At 38.8% G+C, this 17624-nt stretch overlaps 1 protein-coding gene across 1 annotated transcript in view; it reads left to right on the top strand.

The window, feature by feature from the left end:
• PEX5L (peroxisomal biogenesis factor 5 like) overlaps positions 1 to 8924 on the top strand; it is a 97216-nt gene extending 88292 nt beyond the window's left edge. Inside the window, exons 10-16 of the mRNA XM_065640011.1 lie at positions 1969 to 2085; positions 3012 to 3155; positions 4014 to 4084; positions 5285 to 5482; positions 7294 to 7459; positions 7832 to 7989; positions 8720 to 8924. Of these exons, the coding sequence (XP_065496083.1) occupies positions 1969 to 2085; positions 3012 to 3155; positions 4014 to 4084; positions 5285 to 5482; positions 7294 to 7459; positions 7832 to 7989; positions 8720 to 8924 (1059 nt within the window). The remainder of the gene's footprint in view (positions 1 to 1968; positions 2086 to 3011; positions 3156 to 4013; positions 4085 to 5284; positions 5483 to 7293; positions 7460 to 7831; positions 7990 to 8719) is intronic.
• The last annotated feature ends 8700 nt before the right edge of the window (positions 8925 to 17624 follow it).

Raw genomic sequence — 17624 nt, 5'->3', positions numbered from 1 at the left:
GTGTATGTATCTATATATAATTACTTCTTTAAGTTAATCTGTTTAAAAAGACATTACTAATTACTTTTCAGTAGTTTTATTAATCTGTAGGAAATGGAAATTTCCACTCTTTTTACCTCATTCTGAATCTAAAAATTACTGCTAGTAAAAACATAGTCAAGTAATTTTTTCTTCAGTGCAGTGGAGATTTGCACTGAATGCAAAATAGCTGATAGAGGCATCTGTCGAACAGGATACTTTAAGGGATTCCAGTGCTTCTGGTCATGGCTGATAAAAGGAGGAGTGATCCGATTCATTATCCCAGCCTTTTCAAACCCTAAATGGACACTTTGGCACAATCTCACAACTATCTAAAATATGGTATTTCCATCAAATTTGGAATGAAAGCAGATTTTGAAACCTCAGAAATTGTGTAAAAGTCGTCATGTTCTGTTTGCTTCTATTACAAAGAGTGAAAGAAAGATTGACGTTTGCTTCCTGGTCCACAGAGGGACATAGCAGGTACCTTCACAGATCAAATAATTGCATAATTCAGACAATCCTGAGTATCCTGGAAGAAGGTGCTGGATAAGAGCCAAAGGGAAAAGACTGTTAGATTTCTGGACAGGGAATGCACCTTGCCGGTTGTGAAGAGCCTCATGACTTACAGCAACTACACCTAGTTAGCCAGTGCGGGTCCTCCTAATCCTTCACACCTCATCTCAAAGGTTCTCCCTGCTGACTCACTCTAGAGATGTTCACAGTCTGTGTTTGTCTTTCTCCCAGTGCCTGAGGAGGGTTGTAGCAGGCCAGGCAATCACGGTCTAACTAAGCTCTAATTTTGCACATCATGCCTGGCTGTGGAGCAGTAGCCAAGCGGTCAGTCTTGTAATGAAGATTGAGACTAAACTGTCAGGACCAGTTTATAATACCTTTGAACAATTTGAGTCAGCACTTCACTCTCAAATAGTTCTGTCTAAACCTCAATAGAATTATCTGTACTGTTGTCTTTGACATAAATAAGCTGAGAAACTGTGCTCTCAGTAGTGTCGGTTCACTGAAGTTCTGGCCACAACCTTGTAGGAAATGGAAAACTTTGCAAAGGCTCATAGTGCTGAGCATATGTTCTTCTATGGAACTGCTTTTCAGGGTTTGTGAGTAATGTGTGGAGGCTGAAAAAATAGCACCTTAACTTGGATTCTCCCCCCTTTTTTTTTTTCCAATCCTATTTCTGGTTTTTGGCATCATTTTCTAGTAGCCACAGTGGTTCCCTCGTTCTGGTTGTTACACATCCTAAATCTCATTCTGTTTCCATCATTTCTGTTTCTCTTGTATATGCATTTTTCTCTCTTGACTTCGAGCTGAATATTAATCTTACTGTACAATTTTATAACCTCTTATCGATTCCTCTCACCAGCACCGTACACCATGCAATATCAGGATTTCTCCACTATATCAAATGCCCCATTTGTACTAAGTCTCTTGTGCAAACACCCTCTAAGTTTTGCCATTGCTCTTTTAACATAATTGAAAATGATGCTGAAACTACCAAAGGGGGATGCTTGTTCCCTTTTAAACTGTTTTATCTATTGTTATTCTTTAGCATCTATGCTTGGTTGACTTTTTTCTTTTTTTTCTTTTTTTTTTTTTTTTGGCCAGGGAACAGTAGGATTTATTTCCTTCAAATTTTATGTAACAATTTGTTGTTAGCGTCAATAAGATGCAGTGTAAGCTGCTGCAAATCCTGCTTTAAATAAAACATATGCTGCCTCTGAGATAAAGAGTTTTCTGTTGACGAAATGCATTCCAATATAAGAGATGAAATTTAATTATATAGAATTCCAAATTTGTGCTGTAGTATTTCAGTCAGTTTGATTATTAATAGAATTAATGCTGCTCAGCAAAAAATTACCAGAAAGAAATTAAAAGCTTACCATTTTAAAGTTTTGTTGTTCATTTTCTTCCCTTTTTTCCTCTTTTTTCTTCTAGTCAGACACAGAGTTTTGGGATAAAATGCAAGCAGAATGGGAAGAAATGGCTCGTAGAAACTGGATTTCAGAGAACCAGGAAGCACCAGGGCAAGTCACCATCTCAACCATTGAGAAGGTAACACCAAGTTTTTTTAACACAGAACATTCTTCCTGTGAAGAGATGAGAGATGAGCCTCAGCTGTTCAAGGGAACCCAAGAAAACTGTTTGGACATGCAAGATAATTTCACCCAAAAGAGTTCTTCCTCTTTAAGTGCCTGTGAGTGAGGTAGATTTAAAAGACCTTACCATAGTGAGAACACATTTAGACTTGCACACTGCCTGAATTCAGCTGAAAGGATCATGAAGCAAACTGCTGGATTACAGGCACTTAAGGAAGAGCACCAGATAAGAAAATCTGGGCTTGCACATTCAAACACTGTTGAGGGTAGAAATGATGGAGATTCTGTCTCTCTCCTTCATTCCCTCCCTTGTAGGTTTTAATTTGATTTATATTATGTAGCTGATATTAGCATGTACCCTTCACATTGCATTGGCAAGAGAGAAGAAGGCAGAATTTAAAGAAATTCTAAAATAACCTGAGGCGCTTGCAACACTGTTCTCTCTCTTGAAGGTTAATTGAAGATTTCAGGGTATTAACTGCACAGACATCAGGTTACAGGCACTGCAGGGAGTCAGCCACTTGATGTGTGCTCTGTACCATCAAATCGGATGCACTGGGCTCACGCCGGGTTCAGTTCTGCTGTTATTGCAGTCAGTGTGAGTTGTTGCCATTACCTTTGATGGGAGCAGGAGAGCCCAACATGAGTACTGGGAAGTATAACTTCAGAGCTAAAGAAAAAATAAAGAGCAGAAACCTAACTGTCCAGCGATGCTGACGTTTTATGCTTTTTGTCATTGAAATTTCATGGAGGAGCTCACACCGTTTTCATAGAAGAAAGGATGTTTACATCCAATTGGAAAATAGTGAGTCATTCAATTTTATTGAGTTGCCGTCCCTTACTACCCTGCTTCATCATAGGTCCATTATCTCCCTTCTCCAGGGTTATTATTTCCATACTGAGAATCCCTTCAAAGACTGGCCTGGTGCTTTTGAGGAAGGACTGAAAAAAATGAAGGAAGGTGACCTGCCAGTTACAATCTTATACCTGGAGGCTGCTATTCTGCAAGAACCCAATGATGCAGAGGTACTTGGTCACATGCCTTTTACTAATTAAAAAAAGCGACTCCCTTTAGCATGCGGTGATGGAATGATTTCAGGGCTCAAACCTTTGCTAGTCATGACTGACTGAAGCAGACTGAACCTTAGTGGTCATTTTGGAGTGGTGCATGCCTTGAAATAAATAAAGGTGAGCTTTTTATAAGATGAGAATCTATTTCTGAAATTATAGCATTTCCAAGCTGTCATTTAAAAGCATTCGAAAGAGATAGTATTTCAAACGTTTCCTCCTTTTCCTGAAGTTTTCAAACAATCTTTTAAAACTGCTATTGAAAATGTGAACATTTTTGATTTAACAAGAATGATGACAATTTTTTAGAAGTTATATCAATTTCTGCAATATTAATGTTTTCAGTGAGCATATATTTGAAGTCTGTTTTCTATGAAACATGAAAAATATTTACAGTGTAAGTATCTAGGTCTCTTTGAGTCTGTTGCTACATTAAATTAGGCAGCAGTATTTTGAAAAGCAGAGAGAATTCCCAGACCCTCTAGAATCCCTTTAACTTATACAACTTAAAAATTGTTCTTCACTGTTATCCATAAAATTCTAGTAAGATTTAAGATGTACAGTAATTCAAATTTACAAAATCATCATGTGATCACACACTGACAGAATACCTTTGCATTAATTGATTATAAATATTATCAGACCCAAAGATATTCAAAACTGCATTGATTTGTAGTGTTGGTATGCACACTGTAGAAAAACCTGTAGTTAGTGCTGGACAGATCTGCTATTTTTATTTACCCCACTGCTTACAGTGATATCAGTTGTAACTACTTGCTATATAACAAAATAACACAATGATCATTATTTCTACAGGCCTGGCAGTTCCTTGGCATAACACAGGCAGAGAATGAAAATGAGCAAGCAGCCATTGTCGCCCTCCAAAGGTAGATGAAGATAATTGCTAATTAAGGGATCTGATGAGTATTAGCTAATGGAAGCCTAGGTATCTCTAACATCATACTAATCTTGTAACATGAAGCATCTATTTAACTAAGTGAAGCATTAGCATAATATAGAAATCTTCCCAGTGATTTCAGAGGCATGACTAGTGGTTAACATTTCTGATTTATTAAATAAGTGCAATATTTAATCTAGTAAATTAAGTGGTTGCACAAAAGAAAAGTTACATGGCCAGACAAACATGAAATAGGCATAATGCAAATAAAGTGCCTGTTTGATATTCTAGCCACTTGGCATATTTTCTGAAGTTTGTCCTTTAATTAAGAGGTTTTCTTAATTGGAATGAGTTCCCTTCAGCTGCTGAATACTAAACTGACAACATTTTTAAGTTGAGAGAGATGTGAAGATCCCAGTATGATTGTATGTAAAACGTCAGTTCCGAAATATCAGCATTAGTATTATCTTTCTGTAGTGGGTTTTCATGTTTCCATTTGAAGCAAGTACCCTCTCCACTTTCAATTGCATTTGCAATGTTAACTATGTAGTCGTTTCACCGGAGGATACTCTAACTAATTTACATGTCACTTATTAGCTTACCTGGAGAGAAATCCAAGGGGTTGCCTGATTTAGGGCTTGCTTATCCCCACAGTTTTGAAACAAGCAACAGTGACGTTCACAAAACAGACTAGATTCTGGTGTCAATTAATGGTATATAACTGTAGAAAGGCTACTCGATAGGCTCCAGCTTTATTGAAGAAAAACTAAGAATTCAGGATGACTGAGAAGATTCATAAAGGTGGAAGAAATACCTCTCTGTATATCTGCAAACTATATTGAACTGTTTGCTCGAATTTACATAAAGCTTCTCTTTGTTTACTAGACAGGTAACTAAAAAAAATGAATCTACCTACATTTGCTCATAACCAGAAGAATGAAAACAAAACTTGTATGGATACATTTCTGTACATATGTGTGTGTATACATGCATGTGTCTCTGTATACGTATGCATAATGTGCTTATCACAGAAAAATAAGATAAAGTCCCTTCTTTAAAAGTATTATTGGGTAGATCTTACTTGTGTGAGTGATTTTTTTTTTTTTTTTTTAATACAGATTATTTTGGAAGAATTAAAGAATTGTGTTTGGCTAAAAATTACCTCAATATATTTTTATTTTCTGCCTAGGTGCCTGGAACTACAGCCAAACAACCTAAAAGCTCTGATGGCCCTGGCTGTAAGTTATACTAATACTGGCCATCAACAAGAAGCCTATCAAGCTCTAAGAAACTGGATAAAGCAAAATCCAAAATATAAATACATAGCAAAAAGCAAAAAAGGGTCCCCAGCACTTACCAGGAGAATGTCTAAGACATCAGATGAAAGGTAAATGCAGTGTAAATCCTAATGGCAGAAATTTTAATGATGTCACTAGAAATGGTGGTGCATGCTGTGCCCCCTTACTCTGTAGAAGTCCAGCCTGTTCCCTCTGATGGAAGACTCAGTGTCTTCAGTGGCAAGAGTGGGAACCCAACACAGGACATTTGGTTTAGCAAATGAAGGCTCCATCTTATGCCATCCCTGGAAGTTTAAACAAACAAACAACCCAAACAAACAAAACCACAAAAACAAAGAAACAAACAAACGCCTAAAAAGAGATGCTTCCCCATTACTCCCATCACTTTCCTCTGACCTTGTCTGCTGTCTCTATATTCCCACATCCTCATTCTTCAGCTGTCTCCAAACCCAGGCCTGTATCCAGCTCTTCCATGCGTGTGTTCTTCCTACTGCTCACTGTATTTCCTATATCCCAACCAAGCCACTAGAAGCCAGGAATGACAGCCATTTTGCAGTGGGACATGGCTTCAGTTCACTGAAAATATTGGGAGGTAGCATCTGTTTGTTAAACAGCCATTCTGGTTCTAACCAAAGAGACACTGTTGTAATTTTATCTGACTTCAGCCTTGCACAGGAGCAATAATAGTAGGAAGTAGCAGCCATTTTAAGTAACAAAAAAGAAATCATGCGTCGGCAGCCCTTCATCTAGATTTCATGAGGTTGGTAAATAAGTATTTCTGAATTATGAGATGCATGATAAAGTCATTAAAGGCATACACACGATTATAGAAGCAAAACACTAGGGCTATCTCACAGCCTATCATGTTGAACACAGGCCTTCTGGTTTACACTTATCGCTAACAAGCCCTGGGTTGACAAGATAATTTAGTATAAGCAAAAATAAAATATGCATGTTCAACTTAATTGCTAAGCATGTTATTCTACTTTGGCCTCATCCCGCTGACATCTGGTGTTGTCAGTGCAAAGGTTTTATGAAGCCTACAGTGGGTACCAAGGTCTCAAATTTTGGCATCTTTCTTCAGGGGTCTTGGCTAGTCACTTGATCTGTTCCTCTTCAGAATGGCTGCTCTCTTTGCCAGTAAAGAACTCTTTTATGTCTGAGAAACTAATCCAATTTTAATAGTTTTAATAAGCCTTCACGTTATCTCACTTGGGTTCATAGCGGCACTTTGACTTCATACAATCATAGAATCATTTAGGTTGGAAAAGACCTTTAAGATCATTGAGTCCAACCATTAGCCTAAGACTGCCAAGTCCACCATTAAAATACGTCCCTAAGAACCTTATCTACACATCTTTTAAACACCTCCAGGCATGGTGGCTCAACCACTTCCCTGGGCAGCCTGTTCCAATGCCTGACAACCCTTTTCATGAAGAAATTTTTCATAATATCCAATCTAAAGCCCCCCTGACACAACGTGAGGCCATTTTCTTCTGTACTGTCACTTGCTACTTTGGAGAAGAGACTGACCTGCACCTTGCTACAACCTCTTTTCAGGTAGTTGTAGACAGTGATAAGGTCTCCCCTCAGCCTCCTTTTCTCCAGGCTGAACAGCCCCAGTTCCCTCAGCCGCTCCTCATAAGACTTGTTCTCTTCTTTATATAGGTGAACTTCATTACATAGGTGAAATTTTTATTCCAGACATGAGTTTACAACAGCACCTGGAAGTAAATCTTTGCCATGATGAAGCTGAAGAAGCTTATTTTCAAATTCTAGGAGTATATAACTTCTGATACATCCACTACAAGGATTTTAATTTCTGGCTATGCAATCAATATTGCAATTTTTGTAAAGAATTGTAAGATGAAACTTTAAGGTATTTTTCACCCTTGTCTAGCTCATTACTTGAAGAAGTAAAGGACTTGTACCTGGAGGCTGCTCACCAGAATGGTGATATGATAGACCCTGACTTGCAGACGGGACTTGGAGTTCTTTTCCACCTGAATGGAGAATTTAACAGAGCAATAGATGCATTTAGTGCTGCTTTAACTGTTCGGCCAGAGGTACATTTTATGCTTTCAAGTTTTTAAGATTTTAGCTTTACAGGCCATTTTCTTTCTTCCCTCTTGATCAGGCTAATATTAATGAGATGTCGCTTCAGCCATTAAAATTTTAATACCTGAAATAGAAATGTTAATTACAAGACAGTCCCATTTAGAAGCAAATTTATACATGTCCAGTTTCTAGCTGTGTGCTGATTAATTGTCCTAGTCATATAAAGTTGCCTACAATCATGAGTTAGAACCTCACATTCCACGTCAATTAAGAGAAGGTTCGATACTGTTATTTTCTGCAGTCCTCCTTACTTTGCTAGCAAAAATGAGCTATCATGTCCCTTTTTGATACCCACAGTAGAAAACTAATTTTCTCACCAGGACTACACATTATGGAACCGTCTCGGAGCAACCTTGGCAAATGGGGATCGAAGTGAAGAAGCTGTCGAGGCCTACACACGTGCTTTAGAAATACAACCTGGCTTCATTAGGTCCAGGTACAATTTAGGGATAAGCTGCATCAACCTGGGCGCATACAGGTAAGTTACAAAAATGTGTAAACAAAAAGCTCAGGGATCATAACTACCAAGTGAAAATTCCTTTTCTAGCTGGAGTTATCCAAGAAGGAAAAAAAATAATAATCAGAATATAGCTACATAATCTCAGCTATTGTAAAATTTGGTAATTATTTTTTACCAAGTACTAAAAAGCAATGATGCTTTTCTTCTTTTCACCAATTCTACATAACAGAACTACTGATCTATTAAAAGAAAATTCAACATTCTCATTCAGCAAGCTGCTTAAGCATTTTTTTATATCTAAGTGCAAGTACTCTTATTATAATCAGTGGGATTGCTCTCACATGTAAACTTAGTCCTGTGCTTAAGAGCTTTTCTAAAAGAAAACATAAGAGCTTGTCTTTAGAAAGGAAACTTCAGTTAAACTGCTTCAAGTAAGTAATGCCATCAAAACCACTTTCAGTACATTCTTCAGGAATCAAGGGTGATATTTCAGGGTCCCAACTGTCAGCTTAGGACAGTTAGGATGAAGGGGAGCTTTGCAATATCCCCAGATGTATGAATAGACTGAGCTCTGCATTACTACAAGCTAAATCCACTTGTTTAAAGCAAATCAAGCAAGAATAACAGAAAGAGACTGATGAACTGCATTGTAAAATAATACACTTGAGTCTAGCACGGAACTTTAGAAAGTTTTCTCTAGTTGTTAAGCAAATTATATTGCTTGTTTCTTTTTTCTTCTCCCCTACAGAGAGGCTGTCAGTAATTTTCTCACTGCTCTCAGTTTGCAAAGGAAGAGCAGGAATCAACAACAGGTTCCCCATCCTGCTCTATCGGGCAATATTTGGGCAGCACTTCGAATTGCTCTGTCTATGATGGACCAGCCAGAACTATTTCAAGCGGCAAATGTGGGTGATCTAGACATTCTGTTAAGAGCTTTTAATCTAGAGCCGTAATGAAAAGTATCCACAAATTGATTAAATTGTATTAGGAAACAGAGAACTCTTTTATTACTCATCTCAAAATGACCACATTTTCCAAAAGATCATGGCTGTAGATCAGTAGGGGAATTATCTTGGACATTATTCAAAAAAAAAGTTCAAAAGCACAAAATATTGTAAATAAATTCAAACTCAAAGGACTGAAATGAGCTGTGGCTAATCTGACTAAGCCCTGAACTAGATGAAATAGCCATTTCTGAAGAATCTTCATCCCATGCAAGTTATATCTCTCTCCATACACACGGCTATACAAAGAAAAGTATATTAAGAACAAACCTAGATAATCATTATTGCGCATTAGAATGGCAAGCAATGCATCCAAGGAACCTACTTAGTAGCTCATCGCACTGTGCTGACAGCACTTTGCCCTCCAACATGGATTCCCCATCTTTGTTTCTTTGTCAAAAAGTCTTCTCAAGGTGTGTTTTTAACATAGCTCTGAAAATAGATGCATGTAAAATGGATGTATTTTATTTTGAATATATTTATTAGTTTGCAGCCAAGAAAATTTTTGTTTCCAAAGGCACCTTGATGAATTTGGGCCAAGTTCTGCAGGCTCACAGAGTTGCGAATCATGTGCAATGTTAAGAGGAACATTGTACAAGGAAGTCTATGAAATTAGGCCATGTACACATGGGAAGGCCAAGTGTTGCCAGCAGAAGTGATAATTTGCACTAGAATTGTTGCTGTTTAAACCAGCTATCCCTGATCTTGGACAGAGTGTGTCTGCTTCAAAGGAGCTCAGCAGGATCTGCACCTATCTACATACTTATGCACTTTAATCTTCCTTTTTGTAAAACAGTGTTATGCTGTTATTTTAGTTACTAACAACAGAATGTATGGGATAGCCTTATTGGCATAAAGGACCAAATATCATTTCCTGAAATGTGATGAGAAGGGTTTCAATATTCTTATGTATTAAAAATGCAAATACAGTGTAAACTGCAATATCTATTAGAAAGATTATTCTATTATGCATCTGTCAGGTACTACACACATACATGCATGTGCATGCACATACATGTTGTATGTGAATTATGTCATTTCAGAACATAAAAAGCCACAGATCTTTATTGCAAATAAAGAAAAGTCTTCATAGGAGTTAATGCCTGCAGACCACACTCAAGGGAAAATTTTCCCTGAAAAAAATTGGTCTATATAATGCTTGTAGGATTGAGACTAAGATTTGATCCTGGTGTTATGGCAAGCAGTAGCAAAAGTCTCAGTGATTTCCATGATAGCAGACTAAATCCTTAGATAACATCCGTATTCGTAGCTGCTTAAAAATGTATATATATGTACACCATCTTAATTTTCCCCAACTGGAAGAATGGGGAACAGCACTGGGGGCAGCACACTGCCACATGGTGAATGGATTTGGCTACAGTGCATATTTAGCTCAAGGTGAAGGGATCAAAGACAAGAATAGAAATTTTTAAGGAGGTAATTTTCAGTTGCTGATATTTTTAATACTTTTCCCTAAATAGCAAAAGATAAAAAGTGTAATTAGATGGCTACCGTGTTGATCTGTGGTCAGAAATTCAATGTACAGGGTAGCTATTGAAATGTGTTAAAGTGGGACAAACAGCACATTTTCTGTAAACACCATTAAAAGAAAAATCCAGCTCAATCAGTTGGATAAAACAAAATCCAACTGCACAGATCACAGAGAAAGAAGCTCTGTGGAAATTGGAGTTTCACCAGTACAAACGAAGTTTCTTGCAGCTGTCTGTTGTTTTGAGCAACCATTTAAAGAGAAATTCCATGTAAGACAGTGTAACTACTGCATCACCAACCATAGTTTGTTAAATAAACACAATCAATTCTTATTTAAAAAAAAAAAAAGGCTCACCCCATACTCTCTCCCACAGAACAGAGATGCTGAAATGGCTATAGGAATTTTTTTAATAGTGCTTTATCATTGTTTAGATATCTATTCCTATTTATCTATGAAGCATTCCATAACTGATTCTTGCAACTTTCTCTAAAGACTGGTTATCAAGGACTTCATGGGAATGTCATTTTAGCTAAGTGGGCTGCTCTATGCATATCTGCTGACAACAGTTTGCTCTTTTGCTTTGACAGCAATGTGTGATGACAGCTCTTTATTGATAAGGCAGAGCAGAAGGTGCAGTGCAGTTGAATCTGGAAAGTGATAAGAGAAGGGAGACAGCTTTGAGATGAGGCTGTAAAGCAAAGGCATATGTGCTTAGATCTTGCTTGATGCCCTGTCATCACACAAGTTACTCTAGAATATCCTCTGTGCTGGGCTGTACGATAAGCAGTGCTTATCCAGACCAGTTAGTTGTTCAGAAGCTTTATTTTTATACCTTTCAAATAAAAAAGAAAAACTTAACTGCTTGACTTCTCAGAGTCTGAATGACAAGGGGCATTTGATGCTCATGTCAGTTCACTAAATTTTTTCTCCTCTAGCATGTGGATGAGTAACACAGCAATTCTGTTAGGAAAACCTAATGCAACTCTCCTAGCCTCCCCCAAAAGAACAGACAAAGTAAGTAGCTTTTGATTTATCCTGGGATAGACTGCTCAAAATTGCATTCAGCTGCTGATACATGTCCACACCCATGCAACTGGTATGAGGAAAATTGTGTAAACATAGAGACAAATCACCGGGGCTGTACTCTGCCTCCCAAGGGGGTACTCAGGCCTCCAGTTCCTCACAAGCACTGCAGTTCTGCTGCACGGGACACAGGCTACAGAGCCTATCACAAGGGATTGTGCACACTCTTGGAGATTAACGTGACCTTTCTCTCCTGTTCTAGATAGCCTATGGCGCATTAACCACATACCACTAAGACACTGCGTGAGGGAAAGAATAAAGCAGACAGATTTACAGGAAACAGTGGCACGTCTCCTCACACCAGACACCAGTTCTGGCCTGGTCTGTGTGGAAGAGTGGCTGGTGACTGAGCTCACCTCACTCTTGGTACTTGTGGAGACTTCTTCAATTTCACGGGCTTTATCATCTATCTTTAGCCCCCACTACAAAGCACTGTCGGTGCAGAAGACAGGATTAGATACAGCTTTGATCTGACCTCCTCATGGTGTTTCTTGGATATTCAGTTGTGAGCATGTATATCTGCCTGAAACAGCAAGAGGAAACGTGAGGAGGCTGCAGCATATTAAACCTGAAGAGGAAATTCATCTACTTATACTTCTAACCAGGCATAAGGTAGGATAAATAAGGCAGCTGCTGAACACTGGCAGATTGAGCCTGGGAGTGACAGACAGGAAATCTGGGTCCTCAGTGCTCCCTGTGAGCTCGACCAAGTCAAACCTGCTGCCACCCCTGACTTGCCCAGGTGTGCAAGGAAGGCAGAGGGGCAGAGAACAGCCATTGCATGTGACGGCACCACACAGAGCAGGGGAGCGCTGCTGTTTCACAGGCTGCACGGGTGAGGTCACCACTCACGTAAATTGAAAGATAACACACAAACACAAGGATGCTCATGTCTCAGTAAGGAAGCAATTTTACATGAACACTAGCAATTTCAACAGAAGAGACTCAGAAGCATTTCAGAACAACTGTACAGCATTTATGGGGTAATGCTAACTTAGACTGCTGCAGTAGTTTACCGTCATCTCCCACCCATTTCCCCTTCTTGTTACTCCTCTCTTTCTCCAGAGGTGACTAATCACTGCCAGGTAATTGATTCTAAGTTTTTAAGTCTTTCTTCTATTTTATATTTCATGCAGTTAAAAAATGGTTTCCTAACCCCAGCTTGTGACTGTCCCTCTCCTCCGCAAAGCTTTCTGAATATTTATGACCTGTAAGTCCAATCAATCAAGCTGCTGAACACTGAAAGTCTGTCTTCAGAGGAGGGCTCAGCATTTTGCATGATGAGCTCGTGTACAGGTATTCAGTTTCTGGACCAGGGCTGGCCTCTGGTACCGCTGCACATGCTGAACAGGCACCGAAATCAAAGGGATTACTTATGGAATGAGGCTTTGTGATGAAAGAACTAGGGTCATTTCTTGCTGATCTCTTTAAAGTGTAAGAACTCAAGAAACCTTACTGCAATAGACTGATTTATGTCAGTTTGGAGAATTGTTTGATCTTTAGGTAAACACATATACATATCTGTATCTAAACAGTATTTTCTTATGGTCTGATAAAACACGGCACTTGTAAAAATATTGAGGGGGAGGTTCAAATGACACAAAACCTCACAGGACAATATTGCATGCAACTACATTAACAAATAACCACTGAAATGTTAACACAAAGCATGCAGCAATCCTACTTGAGTACATGTTTACAGAATGCATGCAAAAGGCCCACACATAGGGTATTTTTAAACTATTGATTAGTATTGTCTATGAGATAATTTAAAAGTCCTTTGCCTCTGCCAAGCTCAAAACTGAGTTGTTCATCTTATTTGGAACAGGTTAGAAGAAACGCAGAGCCCTTTTTAAATTCCATCCTTAGAAATCAATTTGTGTTGTGGATTTCCTGTTTGCATCAAGTATCTAATTAACAACAGACATCTGTAGTAACAGCTTTTGCAGAAATGTTTTAGTACCCTCTTAAGAATTAAAAAGCTAAATGTGCACAGCTTTCAGTGAAACCGGATGTTTGGATTTTCACATTTTCATCTCTACTGTAAACCAGATAGCACCAAAACAGATAAAGATTGCCAGAACAAGTGAAAAAACAATTGTCTGTGTCTACGCTTACCATGGGCCAGGCTTTTCAAACTTGCTCACTAGCTCTGGTGTCTGACTGTCCTGTTTAAAATATATAGATGTAAAACTTCACAGGATCCGAGTATCTGCTGCATCCACTGATTTCAGCTGCAGACAATTAGCTCTTCCTACTTAACCTGATGTGCTGAGCTTTCAGCTGAGTTAATGAGCCAATTTAGACAACTTGGGCCTGTCTGTCAGACAAAATGAAGGACCCTGACAACACCAACAGACCAGCCAGATGATCCAATGAACATTCATAGAGCACAGGCCTCCATAACACCAAACCCACCACAACAGAAATAATAACTGATAACGCTACTGGTAGCCACCAAGGCCTAAATGATTGCCTGTTGGAGCCAGTGAGAACTGAAGTGAAACATGGATTGGTTGTAGATCTCTTTTGCCCAAACATGTGTCTGCAGAATGAGATATATTAATATTTCATATGAATAAACTGCACAGTTGAAAAACTGAGATTTCTGGTCACCAATGTTGTCAGCTTAGCAGTCTGTACAGTGAATTTATGTAATAAATATTTATAAAATACTGAGTATTCACAGACAGAAGTGATAGACAAAATGCACTGCACATTGCAAAAAAAAAAAATGGTGGGTATGCAATACAATATCATCTAATATTCAAACCTCATCTAGGCTAGAAATCAGATTCCTCCATTATAGTTCTACTATTTTTGGACTGGTGAAATAAATCAGAGAAAAGGAGTGCCATGCATGAAGAGATCATGAACGCTTTGAACAAAGCTAGGCAAAATGAAAAGTGAGCATGTCACAGAATCCACAGAAAGTTTGAGCCTCAGCCCACAAAACAATAGGTATTAGGCATGGGAAAGAGAGAGAAGGAATATAAAGTTTCCCAAAATGAGCTGTAAATTTACAAATGCTTGCACATGTGACAGCCCATCGAGCAAACTTGCATGGTCAAGACTTAATGTGCTTTGATCTTTTTTCCCCTTCCATGTTTACAGTATGCAATCGACATTGGCTAAAACTTTAATTTTAATAGCCTTTTTAATATCAGTAATCTATTGTAAATTCAGAAAAATCAAAACATTTATAAATATATTTTATATATCAGAGTATAACGTATCTAGAGGGAAATAAAACTATATAGTTTTGAGAGGCATTCTGTGGGGCTTCTTCTATATGCTGTAAACTGTTTGAAGACCTCTGCAACCTTGCATCAGTTTTTTTGGCTTTATTTTTAAGCCAACATACAAGAAAGAAGAGATTCTAGGGTTGGCAGATACTTTCGCCTGGGCCACCTGAAGAGCCCTGCTGCTGTAAAGCCTTACGCTGCTCACTTCACTTTTTGTGCTGGCAGTTAAGTGGGGGTGCAAGGCTTGGCAGTGAGGTGGGAGTTCAGCCCTACACCTGAATGTTTACATTTCGTTACAAAGGTTCATATTGACCCAGGTTAAGATTCTGAGTCTGTAAGAACAGAGTAAATGATTAGTTTCTTACTACAGGTAACTTTGCCTCTGTATACTTAGTGCATTATCAGCTGTGTATAGTACTAAACACAGACCTGCGGTTTACTGATGCTTTATTTTGATGTTTCCTGGCACTGCTCTTTAAAATTATCTATTTCCTCAAAAATGAACAATGTGCATATTGGACGTGTTAAATTTATTAAGGTCATAGATGACTATTTGCAGAGCACCACATTTAATGTAGTATTTTTGTACTGTAATGGAAGCATGCCTTCCTTGGGTTCTTTTCCACATATTAAATTGTATTTATTTACCTGCATTTATAACTGTGCAATTTTTAAATATGTTTTAAAAATAAACTTTGTCTGTGGCTTCAAGTATTTCCAAATCTCTTTTCAATTTGAAAATGGTCTTGACTATAATTACTTGAACTGAAAGGCAGGATAGGACCCACTTCTCCACGAGAAATAAAGGATTTTTTTTAATGAGGTCTTCTATCCTATTGTTTACAATGTGAACATGCTTCTCTGCTTAAAAATTAAGCCCAGAAGAGGCTTTTTTCACAACCAAACATTTTTTTCATAAACATCATTACTCTGAGGTGGAGTTATTTTTATAAATTATTTTAGTTCAACACGCTGATCAATTATACTTACAAGGGAAATTTATACTAGCTGAGGCCTGGCCCAAAGGATTTGGCACATACATTCTGTATGAGGAAAAAGGGAAAAAAGTGGATCACGACATTTCCTGAAGATCATGCAACTGCACGTCTCAAAATTAAAACAGAATTAATAAGGTTACAACACGACCTCTCTGAAACAACAAAGCCAACTTTCAGTGGTTGAAATTGTTACTCAAGGAACTTCCCGTAACATTAGGGAAGTTTCTTTGCCCCAGGTATCTTGAGGCAGCCTGTTCCCTAACACATAAACCATAGTGGGAGTTGACTGGAGGCGTTTTTCAGTCTTGGCTTTCATGTGATGAGGTGAAAGAGCTGACAGAGTAGAAATGACATCTTTATGCATCTGTTATGGGACATTAGCATAAGCATAGACATGAGAGGGACATAAAATTCCTGTACCCCGCTGTGGACAGAAGAGATGACAGCCAGCAAGGGGGCTGTGACAGTTACAGGAGAGGGTGACTGACAAAGCAGGACAGCGTTGGCATGGATCTGAAGGCTGATACTCTCAATGGACACGTGGGTGGCTCCAGAAAAAGACCAGAATATACAGCCACAGTTTGCCCATAGAAGGAAAGCTCTGTCAGAAGAACATTGGCTGTCCGTGGCTTTAACCAGAACCTTCTACTGAAGAAGAAAAGGGGTCAGACACTAAGCCCGCATTAACCCTTAGGGAGTAATTAGTGTGTGCTCTTGACCCTGGCATGTTTTGCCAGGAGATGTTAAGGTTAGTTTAGTGCTTGCTGCTCAGATGTACCAACAAAGAAGCAGCAGGAATGCCCATTAGTGATGTGCTCTGTACACGGACCAGGAACACAGTCCTGCAGTCCTGTAGCAAAACAATGGGACTGGCTGGGAGAAAAGCATTAGTGCCAAATCCTACATACAAAACTGCTGAAAAAATCACCACGAAGGTTACTGGTAAAGAAGTCTGAAAATATAACCACCACGAATGTTACTGGTAAAGTAGTCTGAAAATATAATCACCTACTCAACACGAGCTGTCAGCCATGCACTATTTATTCATCTTCAATATTTGTATGGCATTCGTCTTTCACCACAGCTGTGACTCCCTTATTCAGGTATGCCTGTAGCACACCTGAGGGACAGAGGGGTGTTACCTCCCATTTTAGTGCAGGGGAACGGAGCCCAGGGGTGGTGTTGACTTGTCAGTTATTAATACTGCCTTCCACAAGCAGCCCGCAGAAGTTAGCGGGTACAAATCCTACACAGGATGCAACACAGTTCTTGCATGAAGTCTGAACAGGGCCCTGTAGCTTGCACAAGAAGCCACGTTCTCCCACCTTTTACAGTTCCTACAAGTGGTGTGAACACAGTGCGGCGTGACTTGCCAAGGGCACAAACGCCATCTGTGATAGAAAAGAAACCAAAACAGATCATTCAATTTGGACTCCAGGAGCTGAACCACCTTCACCTTTTGTATCATTCAACATTTCACGTGGTCTCTACTTCCATGTCAGGAGATGTCATGCACAGACCAGTAGGTTTACCTCTTACCTCCTCCAGTTCCCAGTCCCATGACCCTATAAAAAGACAAAAGAGATGCCATCCCTCAGTCTTCTTTTTTGGTCTATTCTTCCATCTACCAAAGAGTCCAAATGGTCGCACTGCTATGTAAAGCCCTTACACACGAGGAAAAAAGACTTCTTTACTGAACAGCAGGTCAAATTTCTAAATGAATATGAGGAATTACAGACCAAGGTAAAGCAGGAATTTGGAGGTGAAATAGCAACACTATTCTACATGAATATTGCCAACACTTGTGTTCAAAGAATATCAACTAGCTTAA

The sequence above is a fragment of the Caloenas nicobarica genome, chromosome 8, assembly GCF_036013445.1.
Source record: "Caloenas nicobarica isolate bCalNic1 chromosome 8, bCalNic1.hap1, whole genome shotgun sequence".
NCBI lineage: Eukaryota > Metazoa > Chordata > Aves > Columbiformes > Columbidae > Caloenas > Caloenas nicobarica.
This window is presented reverse-complemented; position numbering and strand designations above follow the sequence as displayed.